General features: G+C 39.8%; 3 protein-coding genes across 6 annotated transcripts; 2 read left to right on the top strand and 1 right to left on the bottom strand.

Annotated features, from left to right (window-relative positions):
- Window positions 1-113: 113 nt before the first annotated feature.
- LOC113009142 (uncharacterized) lies at window positions 114-6,068 on the bottom strand. 4 transcript variants are annotated; one of them, XM_026147289.1, is made up of 14 exons: window positions 5,798-5,838; window positions 5,074-5,099; window positions 4,679-4,764; window positions 4,498-4,530; window positions 4,312-4,401; window positions 3,829-3,900; window positions 2,793-2,881; window positions 2,578-2,680; window positions 2,211-2,313; window positions 2,079-2,131; window positions 1,893-1,971; window positions 1,199-1,671; window positions 808-1,001; window positions 114-699 (listed from the first exon to the last, which is right to left on the bottom strand). In XM_026147289.1, the coding sequence occupies exons 2-14, from the start codon at window positions 5,078-5,080 to the stop codon at window positions 555-557; spliced, it is 1,527 nt and encodes a 508-aa protein (XP_026003074.1). In that variant the 5' UTR covers window positions 5,081-5,099; window positions 5,798-5,838; the 3' UTR covers window positions 114-554. The 4 variants fall into 4 exon arrangements, with proteins under 4 accessions (XP_026003074.1, XP_026003072.1, XP_026003073.1 ...); XM_026147287.1 differs by lacking the exon at window positions 4,679-4,764 and having other exon boundaries at window positions 5,798-6,068; XM_026147288.1 differs by having other exon boundaries at window positions 4,679-5,099; window positions 5,798-5,845.
- Window positions 6,069-8,668: 2,600 nt separating this feature from the next.
- b2m (beta-2-microglobulin) lies at window positions 8,669-10,706 on the top strand. The gene is made up of 3 exons (XM_026147953.1): window positions 8,669-8,818; window positions 9,895-10,170; window positions 10,350-10,706. Exons 1-3 carry the CDS (start codon window positions 8,755-8,757, stop codon window positions 10,361-10,363), a joined length of 354 nt encoding a protein of 117 aa, XP_026003738.1. The 5' UTR covers window positions 8,669-8,754; the 3' UTR covers window positions 10,364-10,706.
- A 3,268-nt stretch (window positions 10,707-13,974) lies between these two features.
- On the top strand, window positions 13,975-16,529 carry LOC113009323 (beta-2-microglobulin-like). Its single transcript, XM_026147550.1, has 4 exons — window positions 13,975-14,221; window positions 14,601-14,873; window positions 15,452-15,488; window positions 15,724-16,529. The coding sequence occupies exons 1-3, from the start codon at window positions 14,152-14,154 to the stop codon at window positions 15,463-15,465; spliced, it is 357 nt and encodes a 118-aa protein (XP_026003335.1). The 5' UTR covers window positions 13,975-14,151; the 3' UTR covers window positions 15,466-15,488; window positions 15,724-16,529.
- Window positions 16,530-17,986: the final 1,457 nt, after the last annotated feature.

Raw genomic sequence — 17,986 nt, forward strand, 5'->3', positions numbered from 1 at the left:
ATTTCGGGTCTTAGGGGGTTAAAATGACCAGACCCCTCCGGCCTGTTTTCCAGGCCACTAAATTAAACCCAGTCAATTACCAATTGAACAGAATAAAAACCTACGAGGTCCACTAATAGTCCAAAAGTCCAAATCTTTAATAGAAAAGACAGGCAGAACTCAAACAAACAATAATCCAAACGAGGAGCATATATACACACTGGAAAGTAAATAATTATAAGTTATTAAATCAGACTAATTAAATACAGTAAAACTAATAAGGGAAGACGAACACACGGGAAATAAAAATAACAGTGTAAACATACCAAAACTCAAAATAAAACAGGAAAGCTACTACAAACCGAGTGTGACACAATTACATTCATATTGAAACATATGTGATAATTTTCTTTCTTTGTAGCATTTTTAAGATATGTGTTAGAACAGTCATTATGCTGTTTGGATTAGGAACCAATCATTTTTGCCAAATAGTTAACACAAACTTAGAACAACAATGAACAATTTTCAAGATTCTGATTTACAGAACAAACAAAAGTCACAAAAGGTTTCATTATTTAAGAAACAAGATCAAGTTTTTCACACAGGAATGAAATGACAGAATCCAGTGCAGCGGGGCCAAAGGTGTGTGTCAGCAAACTGAAGGTTGAGGAATCAGTCAGCTCATGTTTAAGATTGTGTTGGATTTTGAGAAGAGTCTGTCTGTTATTAGAAAGTAAGATTAACAATGTTACACCAATAACCCAAATACGGGGAAATGACAAATAATACCAAAAAAGATACAACTTTCATATTGTTTTACTAACTTACTTTGTCATATCAGCACTTGAATGGTCGATGCCTTTACAGACCATGTCTGTTGTGACATCGCAGGCCAATCTTCCGGCAAACCCGAGGGCTAGCTCCCCAGCCTCCTCTTCACTCAGAACACTAAACACTGTTACTTTAGTTTTGGCCTTCTTAGGCCTGTCAAGAATCATTGCGGGCAGTTTGGCTTTACGGCCCTAAAAAAGAAAAAGTGCAAACACCAAAAGAGCAGGGAGACACACACACGCGCACAAAGTTAAATGCTTTTGTTTACATGGTGTAATTGTGTATATGTTGCAGCAAATGCACAATTTCCAGCCACATTGTCACTTCATTGATACGAGTAACCCGGATTTATTTCAGGTGACATCAAAATCACGAAATGTATACCTACCCCAATCAAACCTCTGAAAACATGAACTGACATGTTCTCTGCGTTGATTCTGCGCTTGATCTCGTCTTCTGTTATTGTGTAGGTTTTCTTTTTTGAGCTTGGTACAGATAAGCGACCATGCACTCTGTAAACTGTACTAGTTCCTTCTGAATCAGTTTGAAATTCTGTATCTGCATCGATCCTGTCAACATCATCAGCAGCAGCATTATCTGTACTCAGACTTGTGCCGTATACTTCTGTTTCTTTTTCTTTGTCTTCAGTCTGTGTACCTTCATCTCTGACTGTCAGTCTTCCTATCTCACTGTTACTTGTTGATTTGCTGCAGATGTTCTCTCCCTTAGGAACTTTTCCTTTGTCATTCGCTGCCTGATGCTTTCCCTGATGACATTCTTCACTGGCTACTTCTATTGCTCCTCCTGTATAGCCACCCACTATGCTGCACAACTCCTTTCCCTCTGCTGTGCTGCACTGTGCTGTTACATAAAGAAGAATGATATAAACAGCACTATATCAATTTAATTGTGAAGAGAAATCCCCACAATACGACACAGTTATGTCTAAAATAGTTTTGTGTAAAAACTGGATCTTGAAACGTCCACTTTAATTACACAGTCCTGGTGTGCAAAGGCAAAATTACGAAAAAAAAATTCACTTTAAACATTTTTGGACATTGTTTAGTTATATTGTGACTTACTCTCACAGAAGATACAGATGCCACAAACAGACTTTGAACAACGCATGTGCTTGTATGCACCACATTTCTGGCACTGCACCTGTGAATTAAAAAAAAAAAAAGAAGAAGAAATAAACAAACAAAAAACAAATGAACAAAGTCCATTAAATAAACAATCTATATGGCTAAGGACATGTCATAGTGTACCCGGTCTTTGGCTGCAATCACACACCAGCACTGACTGCACTTCCTAGTTCGATCTGCAAAATATAATTTGTTTAAGTACAAGTTACATTTTCCAATGTTAGAGAAAAAGAAGGCAGCTAATTTTATCTTTACCTATTGAGGAAAATAAGTAGTGGCAAAGTCGGGACCTGAGCTTTGTGATTTCAGTGTTGTACTCCTCCACTTGTGTTTTACCGTCAATGAGAGATTGGGCAAACTAATAATTGACGAAGAAAAAAAAAAAAAAAAAAGAACAAAAAGAATTAGATTAACAAAGAAATGTTTGTTTGTTTTTAACCCCCCCCCCCCCCCCCCCCGAGAAAAAAAAAAAACAGAGCAACCAAAGCAAAGCATTACTGCTGAAATGGTTCAATCTACAAAAAAAATTGAGATTTTACCATCCTGCCTCTAAGGCTTTAAAAACTGAATAGGCAAAAATGTAAACATTACTTATATAGGTTAAAGCTATAGTTTTCAGTACCATTATGACATGCACTCCACATGAGTTCCCATCCTGTTGATGTGGGTGGCTCACATGTGACAAGGTCCACTCTCCAGCGCAGCCTCTTGCTGAAGCAAATGAGCTGAGAGATCGCAGTTATTACAAATAAAAAGCATATAGAGAAATCAATAACCACGTTCGGTAATGATTTCAATTAAATTAAATATGTTATGTTAAATATGTTAATTAATTACCTCCAGTTTTTCAACACCGCACTTTTTCTAACCTCCGACTCGCCAAATGAATTCATATAGACTATGGTCCTCTTGGGTATGTCACAAAACTGTTTTGTAAAAAGATGGATATGGTATTTAGTATTTAGTATTTATTTATTTATTGTCATTGTCAAGAACAATGAAATTGCGTTTGGGGCTTCCATACAACCCCAAAAAAAGAAGAAAATAATAAATACCCCTTAAAACCCAAGTGTACATATTTAACCCAGTGTGACTCCAATGCAATAAGACAATCCTTAGCAATAATGTTCGTAGAAATTCAGACAAAGACCTGAGAAACATGACAAAATACAACAATGCAACCCATTCAATATTATTGTACTGTGAGATATGATATCAGATATGATAGTTATCTATTTAAGAAAGAGGGGGGGGGGGGGGGGCAGGAGGGGGAAGAGAATAAAGATATGATGCACCAATGCAGACCAGTTCATTGCTATTAAGAAGTTGGATATGGTTATTGTCCGTGAGAGGGGGGCAGAGAGTTCAGGAGCCTCACAGCCTGTGGATACAGGCTGTTGGCCAGTCTGGATGTTCTGGCCTGTATAGACCTGTACCTTCTCCCTGAGGGCAGCAGATGGAAAAGGTGGCGCGCAAGGTGATGTTGGTCCCGCAGGATACTGTGCACCCTCCTCAGACAGCGAGTGGGGAAGATATTACTGATCTCTGGCAGACTTGTTCCAATAATTCTGCCAGCTTCTTTCACCACCCGCTGGAGTGCTTGCTGATCGGCCTTGGTGCAGCTGGGGAACCACACTAGAAATCCATACGTCAGAACGCTGCTGATGGCACAGTTGTAGAAGTTCAACATCAGAGATCTGGGAATGTGTGCGCTCCGCAGTCTCCTCAGGTAGTAGAGGCGCTGTTGGGCCTTCCGTACAACTGAGGTGATATGGTTGCCCCAGGACAGGTAGGCTTGGGCCTTGAGAATTCCTAATGAGGGACACTGAAAAGTATCATGCACTAGAGAGAGTGCAAAATCTATGCAACTTACAAACAAGGTCCAGTGGCTGCCGTTTTCCAGACAGGCTCCAATCAATTTCTCATACATCTGAAAGATGTTTTTCTGGAAATAAAAATAATGTGACAAGTATGTTTTTCTGTCAAGAATGACACTGCAAAACTGCAAAAGCTTGTCAGGTGAGACTTGTAATTAATTCTGCAGATACACAAACATATAGAAAGTGTCATTTTTGGTTTACATTAATTAATTTCTATAGTGTGTACAAAACAAATCAAGACCACAGACTCAACACGCACCACTAAATTTTTGGTGTTCTTTATCAGTTGGCCAAGACAGAAATGTTTTAATCTGTGTGCATTGCTTTTGAACAAGTCTTTACACAGAAAAGGTTTCAGAAAGGTATTTTTCAGGTTCTTCTGACAAGGCTTCAATTTTGGAAAATGCTGTTTGTTTATAGTGGCAACTTATAAACCCTTTGTGATAAGAACATAGTTACCACAGTCCAAGTCATACCTTCAAAAAGTATGCACTTTGTGCTCTTGTGGACCCATCCAAAATTTTTCCAGTGATTTGGCTTGGTATTGGATAAATGTGAGGGAAATTCTATAAAAATAACATAAATACACCTATGTTTTCAAATACATTACAAAAAACGTAAACATGCTATGTCATTATGATCAAACAAGCTTTTCAACATACCTCACACTGCAAATAGATTAGGCCATCTATTACCTTATAAAACAAATAAATAAATACATATAAATAAAAACAGAACTAAGGAACACGATTCATTAAGTAAATTGTACAATAAAGTGTATTTAAAGCAGAATTTAACATTAGTTTTATGACAACATAAAAGGATTTTTATGTCAAGAGGTACCTCATCTGAAATGTTAGTCTGGTCAAACAGGGATTTCAAACTTGAAATACCAATAGAGTTTGGTCCAGCTACTCCCACAAGGTAATCTGTGAGAAAGCATATGCTGTAGTCAACAGATATCATTTTCTTTTTGCATGCTGCAACCATCATCCATTTCAGTCTTCTAGGAGCTTTGTCTGGTTGTAGTTCTTTTTTCTCCTCCTCTCCCCTCATCTATTAATTAAATTGTTTTCTGACCTTCCTAACTGTTTCCGACCTGTCTTCCCAATGTGATGTTTAAGCAATATATGTATGGTCAGAAGGGGGTGAAATTTTCATTGCAGTTGTACGTGTAACATTGCATGTGATAATAAAAGGCTTGATTGGTTGATTATTCAACATGAGTTGACATTTACCTGACATTGTGAAGGAGTCACAGTTTCTGCAAGGGTGTAAGAACATAACATGTGGATTTGTTACACTTCTTTTTCACAAGTTAATAACAATCAATAATTTTCATTCCATTATTTACAAGCTATCACACGATGTCCCAGGGACAACATCTACACGATGTCCCAGGGACAACATTTACACGATGTCCCAGGGACAACATCTACACGATGTCCCAGGGACAACATTTACACGATGTCCCAGGGACAACAATTACACAATGTCCCAGGGACAACATTTACACGATGTCCCAGGGACAACATCTACACGATGTCCCAGGGACAACATTTACACGATGTCCCAGGGACAACATTTACACAATGTCCCAGGGACAACATTTACGCGATGTACCAGGACAAATTTGTAAATTTCTGGATTACTGTTAATCTCCATAGAATCAAGAACTCATGTCCAGTTTCACAGCTATGGACCAGTTAATTATGTTTCCAGGTGATAGTTTGATTCATAGATTCAGCACACAACCATAAGTCTAGGCCTTTTAGTCCAGATTCTCTTCACTTATGTTTGTAAAATGATCAGGGAAGCTACTGCAATTTTGCCTGACCCAACCCCCGGGCCACGAAACACCCAAAAAGTTGGGGAACACTGGTTAGCTAATGCTGTCGTCAAGTAGCCTATCGCTAGCAAACAAACAGCAAGCCAAGTGAGGAACATATGTATAATGCTTACCGTTTATTAAAGGAAAGTATCCTAAATTGACTTCAAATTCGGCGGACAGGCGAATTGACTTCAAATTCGGCGGACAGGCGGCGGTTTTTCGCTTCTTCACTTGTATTTCGAAATAATCGAAGGCGGGTATTTCGAAGTCGCAAAGGAATGACGTCACAAGAAGGTGATTGGTCACTTGCAATGTTGAACCTGGAACAACATTAATTATGATGATGTGGGAACAATGCTGACACGAGGAAATCAGATCGTCCCTCATGTTTAGTGTAGGTTCAGTTCCGTGTCTAGTCTGTGTCTTTGTGTAATGGTTTCTTGTTTCCTGTTTTATTGTGAAAGTCCGTGTCTCATGTGAGTGTATTCAGTTTTGCCTCCCTTGTCTCGTCAGTTACTTCCAGCTGTGTCCCCCACCTGTGTGTAATCTCCCCGTGTTCTTCTGTGTGTATTTAAGTCGTGTCTTCTTATGTTGTAGTCGCTGGTCTGTCTGGTCGTGCTTCAGCCGTCATAGGCCGCTGTTCACCCGCCTTCACGCTCAGTAGTTTCGTTTTCCCAGTTCAGGTTATTTTTAGTCTGTTCGCTGTTTTCAGCTTGTGTTTTGTCTTACAATAAACCTCCTTCGCACCTCCACGAGTGCCTGCAATTGGACCCTCCTTTATTTTTCCCCACTCGCAGGGACAAGTCCTGTTGCTGAGGTTGGGTTCATCCTGTAATCTGTCATGAACTACTTGCACTGTTTCAATGACTGGAGTGAAGAGAGATGTAACATCATATGAGAAGAAACATTGCTCCCACTGGAAATGTTACAGTCAGATGAACTCAATCATCTTTTTGGGATTTCCAGCATGTTATTGTTCACATTAAAGCAAATCTTAAGCCAAAGAGTTTTCATCCATCAATCAATCATCCATCCATCTTCATCCGCTTTATCCGAGGCCAGGTCGCGGGGGCAGCAGCCTAAGCAGAGAGGCCCAGACCTCCCTCTCCCCAGCCACCTCCTCCAGCTTATCCGGGGGAACACCAAGGCGTTCCCAGGCCAGCCGAGAGATTTAATCTCTCCAGCGTGTCCTGGGTCTGCCCCGGGGCCTCCTCCCGGTGGGACATGCCCGCAACACCTCACCCAGGAGGCGCCCAGGAGGCGCCCAGGAGGCATCCTGGTCAGATGCCCGAACCACCTCAGCTGGCTCCTTTCGAAAAGGAGCCAAAGAGTTTTTACTTTGGTCAAATTTGTCTTTGTCACCTGTTCATGAGTGCTGGTGCAAATATTTACTAAAATTTAGCATAAATCGATGACACTGATTGTTATGTTGTGGTGGGTTTTTTATACTGAGAGAAGTTCTGGAGACAGTCTTGCAGATCACATATTTTATTATCTGGTAGTTAAAGCTTTGAATTGCACAGCTGTGGACTTCTCTATGTTAAGTGAAGCACAATTCATGATTAAAAGTATATATTAGACAATTGAAAGCAGGAAATATTTGTGACTATTGATGGGAAGATGCTGTGGTTTAGACTCAGCACTCCCCGATTTGTTCTCCTCGTGGTCCTTCCACATGGAAATGCTCTTTGACCTCCAGTCCTGTGTGAGAAAACTCCTGCCTACCTTACAGTTGTTACCGGGCTACACTCAGCTCTGCCTGTCCCTCTGAGTTAACCCTTCACACCCTGAGGTTAATGCTCGGATCCTTTTAATGAAGAGTGTATCAAACCTATTATCGGCATACTAATGTTAAAAAGAAACTGTCAAAAAACACATTTTTTATTTGTTAGCACAGATGTATAATCTGCTGCACAAACTGTCTTAAGAAGGCCAATCTGATGGAGGCAATCCAGGACAGCTGGGAGATGACCTCATATGCTCCACCCCGGACATGAAAGGAGAAAACAACAACTAACCAGCGCTAGTCTGTCACAACACTGAAGTCATGAAAATGAAACTAAACTTAAAGATTTTTCACACAATAAAAACTAAAATAGGCGACAGGAAATTAACTGAAACCAAACCGAGCGCAAACAGAAAACTAATAGTGAGAACAGTTTGATTAAAACACGAAATTATGGATTTATTCATTATTTTGTTTCTCTTGTGATATCAAATCTGGTGATCATGGCTTGTATCCGGTAGATTTTCCTCAGAGTCCCCCTGTTTGTATGTTAATGAAGGAGATGCATTATTTGTCTTTTGAAAGTATGAATAAATGTAGACGCTAGCACAAAATATACCAAATCATAAAGAAATAAGACTTACTGATTATGGTAAATGGCCTGGTTGTTATATAGCTCTTTTCTGCTCAACATGAACAGTCAGAGTCCTTTAATACAACATGTATCACTTTATACGAGCACCCTTTTCCTATGATTAAATGCTTTCTATCTAACATTCACACACTGATGGATCGGAGACCAGCCTGGGTTAGCAGCCAGGGATCAAACCACCAACCTTCTGATTAGGTAACCTGCTCTACTTTCTGCACTACAATCACCCAAAATTATGTTGAGCTGTCCAAAATGTGCCTGAACAAGTCATATACAAATTTAAAGGAATTAAAACCAAACCAGAATAAAACTGAGGGGGAAAAGTTAAGAAAACAAAAAATAAGTGAATAAAGACAAGAAAAAGAAAACAGAATCTGAAACGAAGGAACTATAAATACTTTAGCATGAGATCATTATTATTATTAACAACAATAATTACAGAATATCATAAATAATAGTTCTATGGAGATTAAAACTTCAGGTAGTTTCCAGGGAGGTTCCACATGTGCCTGTCATGAGTGAGCGAAACCTCTTTACTAGGATTCTACCTGGTAACAGCATGAGAGAAATGAATGATTGGCCCGTGTGGCTGTGGGCTGTCTTACAGCGCTCGCATATCCTCACGCGCTCCACTTTTTTACTTTATTCCAGCTTCGCGAGCGCGAGAGACGAACAGCTCTCAGCAGGATCTGCGACTACAAAGAGAAAACATGAAGGCCGTCCTGTGTTTGGCTGTTATCGCAGCTGTTTACTGCGCAGTGGAGGGGAAATACTGTAAGTACTTTTTTCAAAAAGTCTCCCTGAAATACTGAAGGTTGAGTCCTGTCATTTTACTGAACTTATAAAAGTCTGAACTTCAAGTCAAACGGTTTCTATCCTTTGTGTAAATCTTAATCACGGTTTGGTTAGTCTGTAAGTTTTACGTCATATTTTTATACGTTTTTCAACAAAGACAAAACAAAGCCGTCAGGGAGGGGTTCATAAGGTGCTTTGATTTGAGGAAAACAAAGCTGCGTTTATCGACTCTAAACAGTTTCAGTCCAGAGACGATTCGTTTTGACTGGACAATAAATATGTAAGGAGAAAACCGTCCATGGTGTTTTTAACAGAGTGGAATTCCCCCCCAGCTTTTTGGATTTGGTTTCGATTTCTTGTAAATACATAGAGCGCCCTCAGCTGGCTGCAGGATATTTTAATACAAGGATTTCTCTTCTTACTATTTCTGTCCTTTCATTGCAAAAGTAATTACTTGGTTGTATTTGCTGATATTGTTGAGGACAATCCACTTTCACACTGATTCAGTGTGAAAGCATCAGTATGTGAGCACGTCCCATTTTATCAGGGGTAAATAAATTTGTTGTGTTGGGGATAAAAATACATTTACAGGTAACATATGGGCCACAAAACAAAAACAGGAAAGTCATTCAAACACCAATTCAGTTCTGTTTTCAGCAAGCGAGTCTTTTCATATTTATAGTCTAAGCCAGCAGTCCCCAACCCCGGCCCGCGGACCGGTACCGGCCGCAAGAGTTGAGGCTCGTGTGTGAAATTCATGGTTTTCAAGGTTTTTATCGTTTTTAGTGTTAACTCGGTTTCCCTGGGTCTTTTCGTTGTGTTATGAATAAACCTTCTTTTTTGGTTCCGGTACTGGTTTTATTTTGTCGTATTTATCACCTCAAAGGCTGGTCCGTGAAAGTATTGTCAGATATAAACCGGTCCATGGCGCAAAAAAGGTTGGGGACCGCTGGTCTAAAATCATCATAACGAAATTGGCCTCAGACAGGCTGGACCACTTATGAATACTGATCCCTTATTAAGGATATTACTTTCTCTTTCATTCTTGCCTTTAGCTGCACCAAAGACTCAGGTTTACAGCCGTAATCCTGGAAAGTATGGAGAGGAAAATGTCTTGATCTGCCACGTGAGTGATTTCCACCCCCCTGACATCACCATCACACTGCTGAAGGATGGGGCAGAAATTCCTGATGCCAAGCAGACTGACCTGGTCTTCAACCAGGACTGGCACTTCCATCTGACCAAGCACGTCGCTTTTACACCAAAGGAAGGAGAAAACTACGCCTGCAAAGTCACTCATGGGACACAAGAACCAAAAACCTTTGGTTGGGGTGAGTTAAGATAGCCAAAACTATATACAGTCATAAGCATTATGTAGTAACCTCAAATTTAAAAAAAATACAAAAGAAAATTAAACATGTTTAATACTTTTATAAATGAATCAGCGGTGAATGAAATTGTCTTTCTGTGCTTTTATGAAATGAATAACCTTAATATTTTCTCTTTACAGAGTCAAACATGTAAACACCAATGGGGACCAAAGAGTGTCACATCGGTCATGTTGTCCCCGCTACCCAACATCTGTCCTTCCTGTACAATCAGAGTCCGCCGTGTAGCGTCAGATTTGTTTCTTCTCATCAGAATAATTATCAGTAACATATTAGGTAACAGTAATTTCTCAATATTATTTTGGTATGATGTAGAGATTATAAAAATTTAGGGTGTCACTTTTTGCTGGTTTGCCTTTGACTAAGTGGATTTGCTCAGCTGTAATCACAAAAGCCTCGTTTGTTTCACCCTGTTGTAATATTTTTCCATATGTGAGGGGTTCTTTGGCCATTATGCAATAAACTGTTTTATACCTAAATGAGTTTCTCAAATGATAGAATAATGGGTTATATGTATGTGTGTATACATGTAAAATAATAAAAATTCTTGAAAATTTCTGGTGTTTTTATTATTATTATTTTACAAAAACCCTAAAATGTATCATTTTATACAGAAATATTGATTCATTTCTTTATGTTGTGAAAACAAATGTGCTGTGTGTTCATCAGGCATAGGTCTCCACGAGTTTGAGAGTCCTGCAAAGTGTCTCTTGACAGACAATCATGAAAACGATCATTTGCGCAAGGCTTTGTAGTCCTGTAAAAACTAAACAAACATCTCACATCCTCCAGCTTCACTGTGTTTATGCTATGCTAACATAGCTGTGTAGCTAGCGGTCACGTAGCACATCATTATATAGCAGCTAGCTCAACTACAGTAACCCTACAAACATCTCTGCTGTTTAGTTTCCTGTCTTCATTTATGTTGGAAGTGATAGCAGAGCTGTACGTTTGAATGCTTCAGAAACCTCAGTCAGAACATGCTATATCATGTTTAGGTGGAAGCTAGCGAGCTAACTTCCTGCCAACTTCTAACTAAATGTAATAAATCCTGTTTTCATGGATGCCTGGTTGTTAAACTTAATTGTTACACCTGGTAAAGCAGCAACACTGATCATTTTATTAAAGATGAAAGGATTTAGACAGTTTTTAACTCTCATTGATGCCGCAGTGTTCGTTTGACTTTGGGACCTGCAGAAGATTTGTATGTTATCATAAAAAGCTAGTTTAGGTATTTGGACTATATGAAAATATAGTCCAAATAGTTTTTAAAGTTTTAAAAACTGAGCTTTAAATTATTAGCGGTAATAAAAAATGAGAAAAGCCGACAGTGATCCCTGACTGTTTTTATGGGCTTGTTGAGATTAAATAGAACAAGATACAAAGAATTAAAACACATTAAAAACACAACAGACTTAATAAATGTAAAAAAAAAAACCCCAAAGAATTACCAGTTGTTGGGGGGTTTTTTTTACCTTAGTTTTGGGGCGACCTTTGCTCAGGGAAGCGTATCTGTAACCGGAAGGTTGCCGGTTCGATCCCCGGGCTCTCTGTCCTGGTTGTTGTGTCCTTGGGCAAGACACTTCACCTACCGCCTACTGCTGTTGGCCAGAGGGGCCGATGGTGCGATATGGCAGCCTCGCTTCTGTCAGTCTGCCCCAGGGCAGCTGTGGCTACAACTGTAGCTGCCTCCACCAGTGTGTGAATGTGAGAGTGAATGAATAGTGGCATTATATAAATCCAATCCATTATTATTATTATTATTATTAAATGCAGAGTACATTGGGCCCGGAAGCAGGATTCATCATGTCATCACTTAAAGACCAGATAAACTTTTTATAAATTAATTAAACAAATGTAACAAGTACAAAAAATATGGCAACAATTGCAAAGCCTTTTCCAACCCTTCACACAGACACTGCTATCAGGAAAGCTCGCCAGCGACTCTACTTCCTGAGGAGGCTGAGGAAGCTTGGCATGAACGCTAACATCACCTCAAATTTCTACAGGTGTGCGATCGAGAGCTTGCTGACGAGCTGCATTACAGTTTGGTACGGAAGCTGCTCTGCCAGCAGCCGGCAATCACTACAGAGGGTGGTGAAGGCAGCAGAGCACATCACTGGCACGAGGCTTCCTGCCATTCAGGACATTTATCTCCAGCGATGCCTCCGCAGAGCACACAGCATCATCAAGGACCACAGCCACCCAGCACATCAGCTGTTCTCCTTGTTACCATCTGGCAGACGTTACAGGAGTCTGTCATCAAGCCATTCGACACTTCAACCACAACACCTAAACACACACAACACAGATGCACTCAGAATCGGTCCTACAGTTTCATAGGTACATTTTACACTCTGCACTGGTCACTTCACTGTTATTAGTATTTAAACAAATAAAAACCGTACTCCATGCAATACTGTACTAAGTGCCACTCAAAATTTGCCACTGCCATGTGCAATATTTCATTTGCCCCCCCCAGCCCACAATTGTGTTGATATTATTTTCATTATCTGTAATTAAATAAAATAAATAAATAATAACTAATTAAATAAATTAATAAATTAAAAGACATAAAATAAAATACAATTCTAACCTAGGGGTTTTCTAAAAGCTTCAGTGCATTAACCATATGATGCAGAGCCACAGCTTGTTTTTGTCCATAAACTTCACTGTTCACTGTGAGAAGTGAAAAAGGACGGCCTTGTTGTCAGAGATCGACATTTATGAATGAAGAATTTACCCATAATAATGATCACAGTTAAGACATTTTCAAGTTTCTTTTTTTCTTAAATATCCAAAAATACTTTTTTTTGAAAATTCACGTAAGTTTGCAATCTTTGGGAAAAGCCAGTAGTGTACATCGTCCCACGGGGCTTTACAGTGTATACACTGGTAAAATAAATGTTTTGTCATTCAGTATTCCCATCACAGAAAGAACAAGAGTTATTATCAACACCAAAACGATGTGTGGGAAATTCTTTGGAAAGGTAAACACCTGAGAGGATTTTCTAAGGTCTGTCAATAAAGTACAAAGCAGCAATTCCGGGCTGTTGTGCCAAAAAGTGATTGCTCGTATTTAAACTGCTATAAGTAACTTGTTATATTAAATTGTGAAACATATGTCAAATGCTTCCCTCATGGAGGACACAAAGTCACACTGAGCCACAAACAACATTCGTGTAACAAGCTAGAAGGCGCAATCAGTTTTTGGCAGTGACTTTTATATAACCTTTATTTATGCAGTTAAAAAATCTCATTAACATTGAAAATGTCTTTTGCAAGAGTAAGTTGGCCAAGAGGACAGAAGAAATGGCAGCAAATATTACAATAGTTCAGTAAAAATATTTTAAGTGGGGATAAAGGACCGGATTGGTTATAATGTAAGTACAACAACACAGAGTTGTAAAGATACTTGAAAAACTGATAATTTTTTAATTCTATATAAAACCTCTTTGTAAACGCTGTTCACCGAAGTCTGTTTACCAACATACGTAAAGATATTACACATAAAAAATACACGGAAACATTTGTTTTTGGCACAACACCGGCAGCCATCTCAAACATGGCGGCTTATTTGCTCAAACGACAGTGAACAACAACATGTCGGAGTAAATTCCGCCTAGCAACATGACGTTTGGAGTTTCCTATTGGTAGAATTATAGGCACGTGTCGTCTTGTCACGAGTTTGTGCTGCTTGTGTTTTTTATAAACGGGGCGCCATAACATGGTTTTGGTGGGCGGGGTTACAGACCCCCTTTTTGTTAGTTAGCATTAGCACTGCCTGGACGTCCCGGTGTCTGTTAGCTAACACTCCCGATGTGAACGGTTTCACTTTCGGTGTGGATCGTGACGCACTGTTGTCTTCTCTCTGTCGAGCGAATCTCCAACAGCGATATATCGAGTCGGTCTGTATGTGAAACAATGAAGACGTTTGTGTGTCTCGCCGTCGTCCTTCTGCTGGGACTCACAGGTCTTTCGGCAGTCAAGACCAGTAAGTGATCTCCGGTAACTGAACATGTTTGTGTTTCCGAAATGGCCCGATGTTATCAGGCGGAAGGCGCTCGGGCCCAGTGAAAGCAAAACGGCTTTAAAGGTAGTAAAGTGGAATCTCTGGGAAATGGCAAACAGTAACATACTTACAGTACTTACAGTATTAAACGACTGATAACTTGTACTTAAAGGCGCTGTAACGTTTTACGAGTACTACGAGTACTTCCTTGTTTGGCTGTTGTGCGTGACACACTGTGACGCAGATAATTGCCGTGTTTATATTTAATAAGTTGGTGGAATCTAAATGAATATTTATCATCTGGATTAAATTATTGTCTTTATTTCATCTGTAAGTGAGTGACTGTTTTTGTGTTTGCCAGTTTCACCCAAGGTTCAGGTGTACACCCGCTCCCCCGGACACTACGGGACCGCCAACACCCTCATCTGCCATGTCAGTGGATTCCATCCTCCTGAAATCACCATCGAGCTGCTCAGGAATGACAAAGAGATGCCAGGCTCTCAGCAGACCGACCTGGCCTTTGAAGAGAACTGGCACTACCACATGACCAAGCATGTGCCTTTCACCCCAACCAAGGAGGATGTGTTCACCTGCAGAGTAACTCATGGGGGGAAAAAGAACACATATATTTGGGGTATGAGTGTTTTTCACTGTGTCTGTGTGTACGTGTTGTTTCACAGGTCACAGTACGTGAGGTTAGAAAATATTTTGCTAAATTTTCTTAGTTCTGTATTTTAGTTTTGTACACACATATCATCTATATTTATATATTTATTTCTTATTTCAGATCATGTATTTTATTACATTGACTAACATTGTTTACAATAAACAAAACTATGGAATAAAAAATGGTTCAGAAACAGAACAATTACAGAACATAGAACATTGTGCAAGTTCCTAATACTCCATTCATCACTCATTCATATTAAAAGCATCATGAAAAGAAACACGTAGTCATTCAAACGCTCATTAACAAACAAGCCAATAAGAACAAATTTGTAGTCTCAGATGTTGTCCTCTTGTAAAAACACATTTTATATTTTCAGAGACGCTGAAATGTTTTTACAAATGCATCATGTTCATCAGTCAACACTTGCCTGCTTTAAAGACCTTATTGAAGTTTTAAGTTGAAATTGTTGGTGTTTGTAACAGGCGGGGAGTAACCGGCCAGATCACAGCTAGCATAAACATGTTTTGAATGTCTCGTTTCAGAGGCAGATATGTAAGTTCTACACGTGTCCAGCTCCAGGTATGTATGTGCTCATCAGTATTCATACTTCAATATAATGACATTACATTGTTGTGGTGGAGGAGTGTGGCTTGTGTCTCAGCTGCAGAGCTGTGTCTGACAGCAGGGAAGCTACAGTCAAATCATAGCAGTGTGTTTGCAACTGTGCCAGCCACCCTCCCCTGAATCCGCTGCAGCTGACCCACAAAGCACTGAGTGATAGACAATGTTTGTATTATGTTTGTGGTCCCCACAGGTCTGCTCAGCAGGATGGAGAAGATTGGAATATTTCTGGAATCTTGAAAATGTCTAAAGTAATGGATTTGATTATGCAACCGTTTGAGCTTCACAAAATGAAAACACTGCACTTCCACGGGCTCAGACAGCAGCCATCCTTCAGCTTCATTCGTTTCTGTGACACACAGCGCCACAGCAGCGTGCGTTAAACCACTCAATTTTGCGTCTGCTGTCAAAAGTGAACACGAAGTATCAACATCGACAGCAGGCGTCATGTTTGAAACGTGCCCAGCTTACTCCAGTCACGTAGCTGAAATGTTCCCTGAGGCCAAACCAAATGTATTTTCTGTGCCTTATTCTCTTAAAACAGCTGGAAGACAGAACAACCCATAACTACACTTTGCCTTTAACACATCCAGAACGTGTGAAGCACCTGATTTGAAGTTATCTCGAATGATGAGTTTTGGCATCTGCTGTGAAAGATCTGGATGTGTGTTTCCTACTAGCTGTAGGAAACACACATCCAGGTGGTGTCCGTGGGAGTGTCCGTGGGTGTGGTCGTCCGTGGAAACGTGCAGAAGTTTTGAGGATTTGATTAGTTATGGATTTCTCTTCAGATAAATAGTCCTTTAGGAATCTTGTGGTGATCTGAGTATCGACTTTGTGGTGGTGGTGAAACTGAAGTGTTTGCATTGCTCTGATTTTTAAGGTAAATCTATACAGACTAAAGACTTTCATATTAATGTTGTAATAAGGTAATCAATGTAAATATGTATCCAATTTGAAAATGTGTATTTTACTAAAACATGCTTTGTGTTGAAATGACTCCAAACGTGACCGTTTGCTTGGTTTGTTTGTAACATTACAAGTTTATGAAGTTAACCAGACGGTTCCTGTTTGTTCTGGCATATTTTATGCAAAATAAAACTATATTGGTTTAATTCACATTGGAAGTCCAGCTGTGCACAGCGAGTTATTATAATAGTGATGTTAAACTGTGTCATGTGACCTGGCGTAGAAGAAGTCCTCCTCTCGCCGCCTCCACGTCACAGCTAAGAGAGGTTTAAGGTCCTAATATCCAACCTCATAATCTGCTAATATTTATTCGTAAGCAAAGATGAATCAAAATATAAGTTTTTTCACTGTATAAATGAGAAATCAATGAGTGAGAAAATGGGGTGAGAGTGATTCCACGTACTGTTAACAGGTGGAGCTGGTGGGTTCATGCATGGCTGCTCATTTTTCTTCTTAATGGTTTAGCAGGGAAGGCAGCTGGATGAGTTCGGACTGAGCGAGTCCCCTCACCTGCATCGACTACACTCTGCATGCTTGCTGGGTCACACTCATAGTCAGGACTTTTTAACATCAGAGAGCCAAGTCCGACTTCCTGTGTGGGGTTGTGGCCCTGCAGGTGATACATTGTGTATGTTTGAAGCTTGAATTCTTCCGTACATGAGAAAGGTCGTTGTTTCTCACCACTAAACGGTTTGTATTTAATTCTCAATTCACTGGAGAATCCAGGAGAATTCCAAGAAGTGCATGAAAGTCTGATGCTTCGGTGTATTCACGGATCATTTAGTATATTTGCGGTAACGTATGTTTTCACGCTTTATTGACTTTTTGGTGTAAAAAGGAGACCGTGTAACATCTCCACAGAGGAATCTGGAAATGACACGTTTGGATCTAAATTCAGACAAATTCACCAAAACAATCGAGGTGCATTAAACTTTTTGATAGGCACCAAAGTTCTTTATATGATTTAACTACAAGAATAGAAACAGCTGTTCTTACTGACGGACCTCGTGTTTCCACCCACCCCACTGCCTCCACCAAAAGCAGCAGAGCACTGTGCATCTCCTCTCCACCTGTGACCTCATGATCCACCTGCAGGTAGGCGGAGTCTGGACTCTTCGGTAAACACGACGTTGCTCCATGTGTTCAGGTTGCAGGACAGATGGACACCAGCACATCAGTGTGAGGGGACTGCAGGGTCTGGCCTGAGCTACAGAAAACTCCAAACAATCAATAACATAATAAGCTGTTTGCCACTGGCAGAGAATATTTTATATATAAAGTTTATAATAATATAATACAGGGATTATTATAAAGTTTTTACTGGGCACAACCTGCATACTCAGCTCTGCTAACCACAAATATAGCTCTTTATTTCTGAATGATTGGTGCCACGAGGTTTACTGCCAGTCAGCGTTATTATAACAAAGAGCTGACCAAACAAAAATATCCTTACTTATTGTGTAAGGTTACATATATATACAATTAAA

The sequence above is a fragment of the Astatotilapia calliptera genome, chromosome 17 (assembly GCF_900246225.1).
Source record: "Astatotilapia calliptera chromosome 17, fAstCal1.2, whole genome shotgun sequence".
Lineage (NCBI taxonomy): Eukaryota > Metazoa > Chordata > Actinopteri > Cichliformes > Cichlidae > Astatotilapia > Astatotilapia calliptera.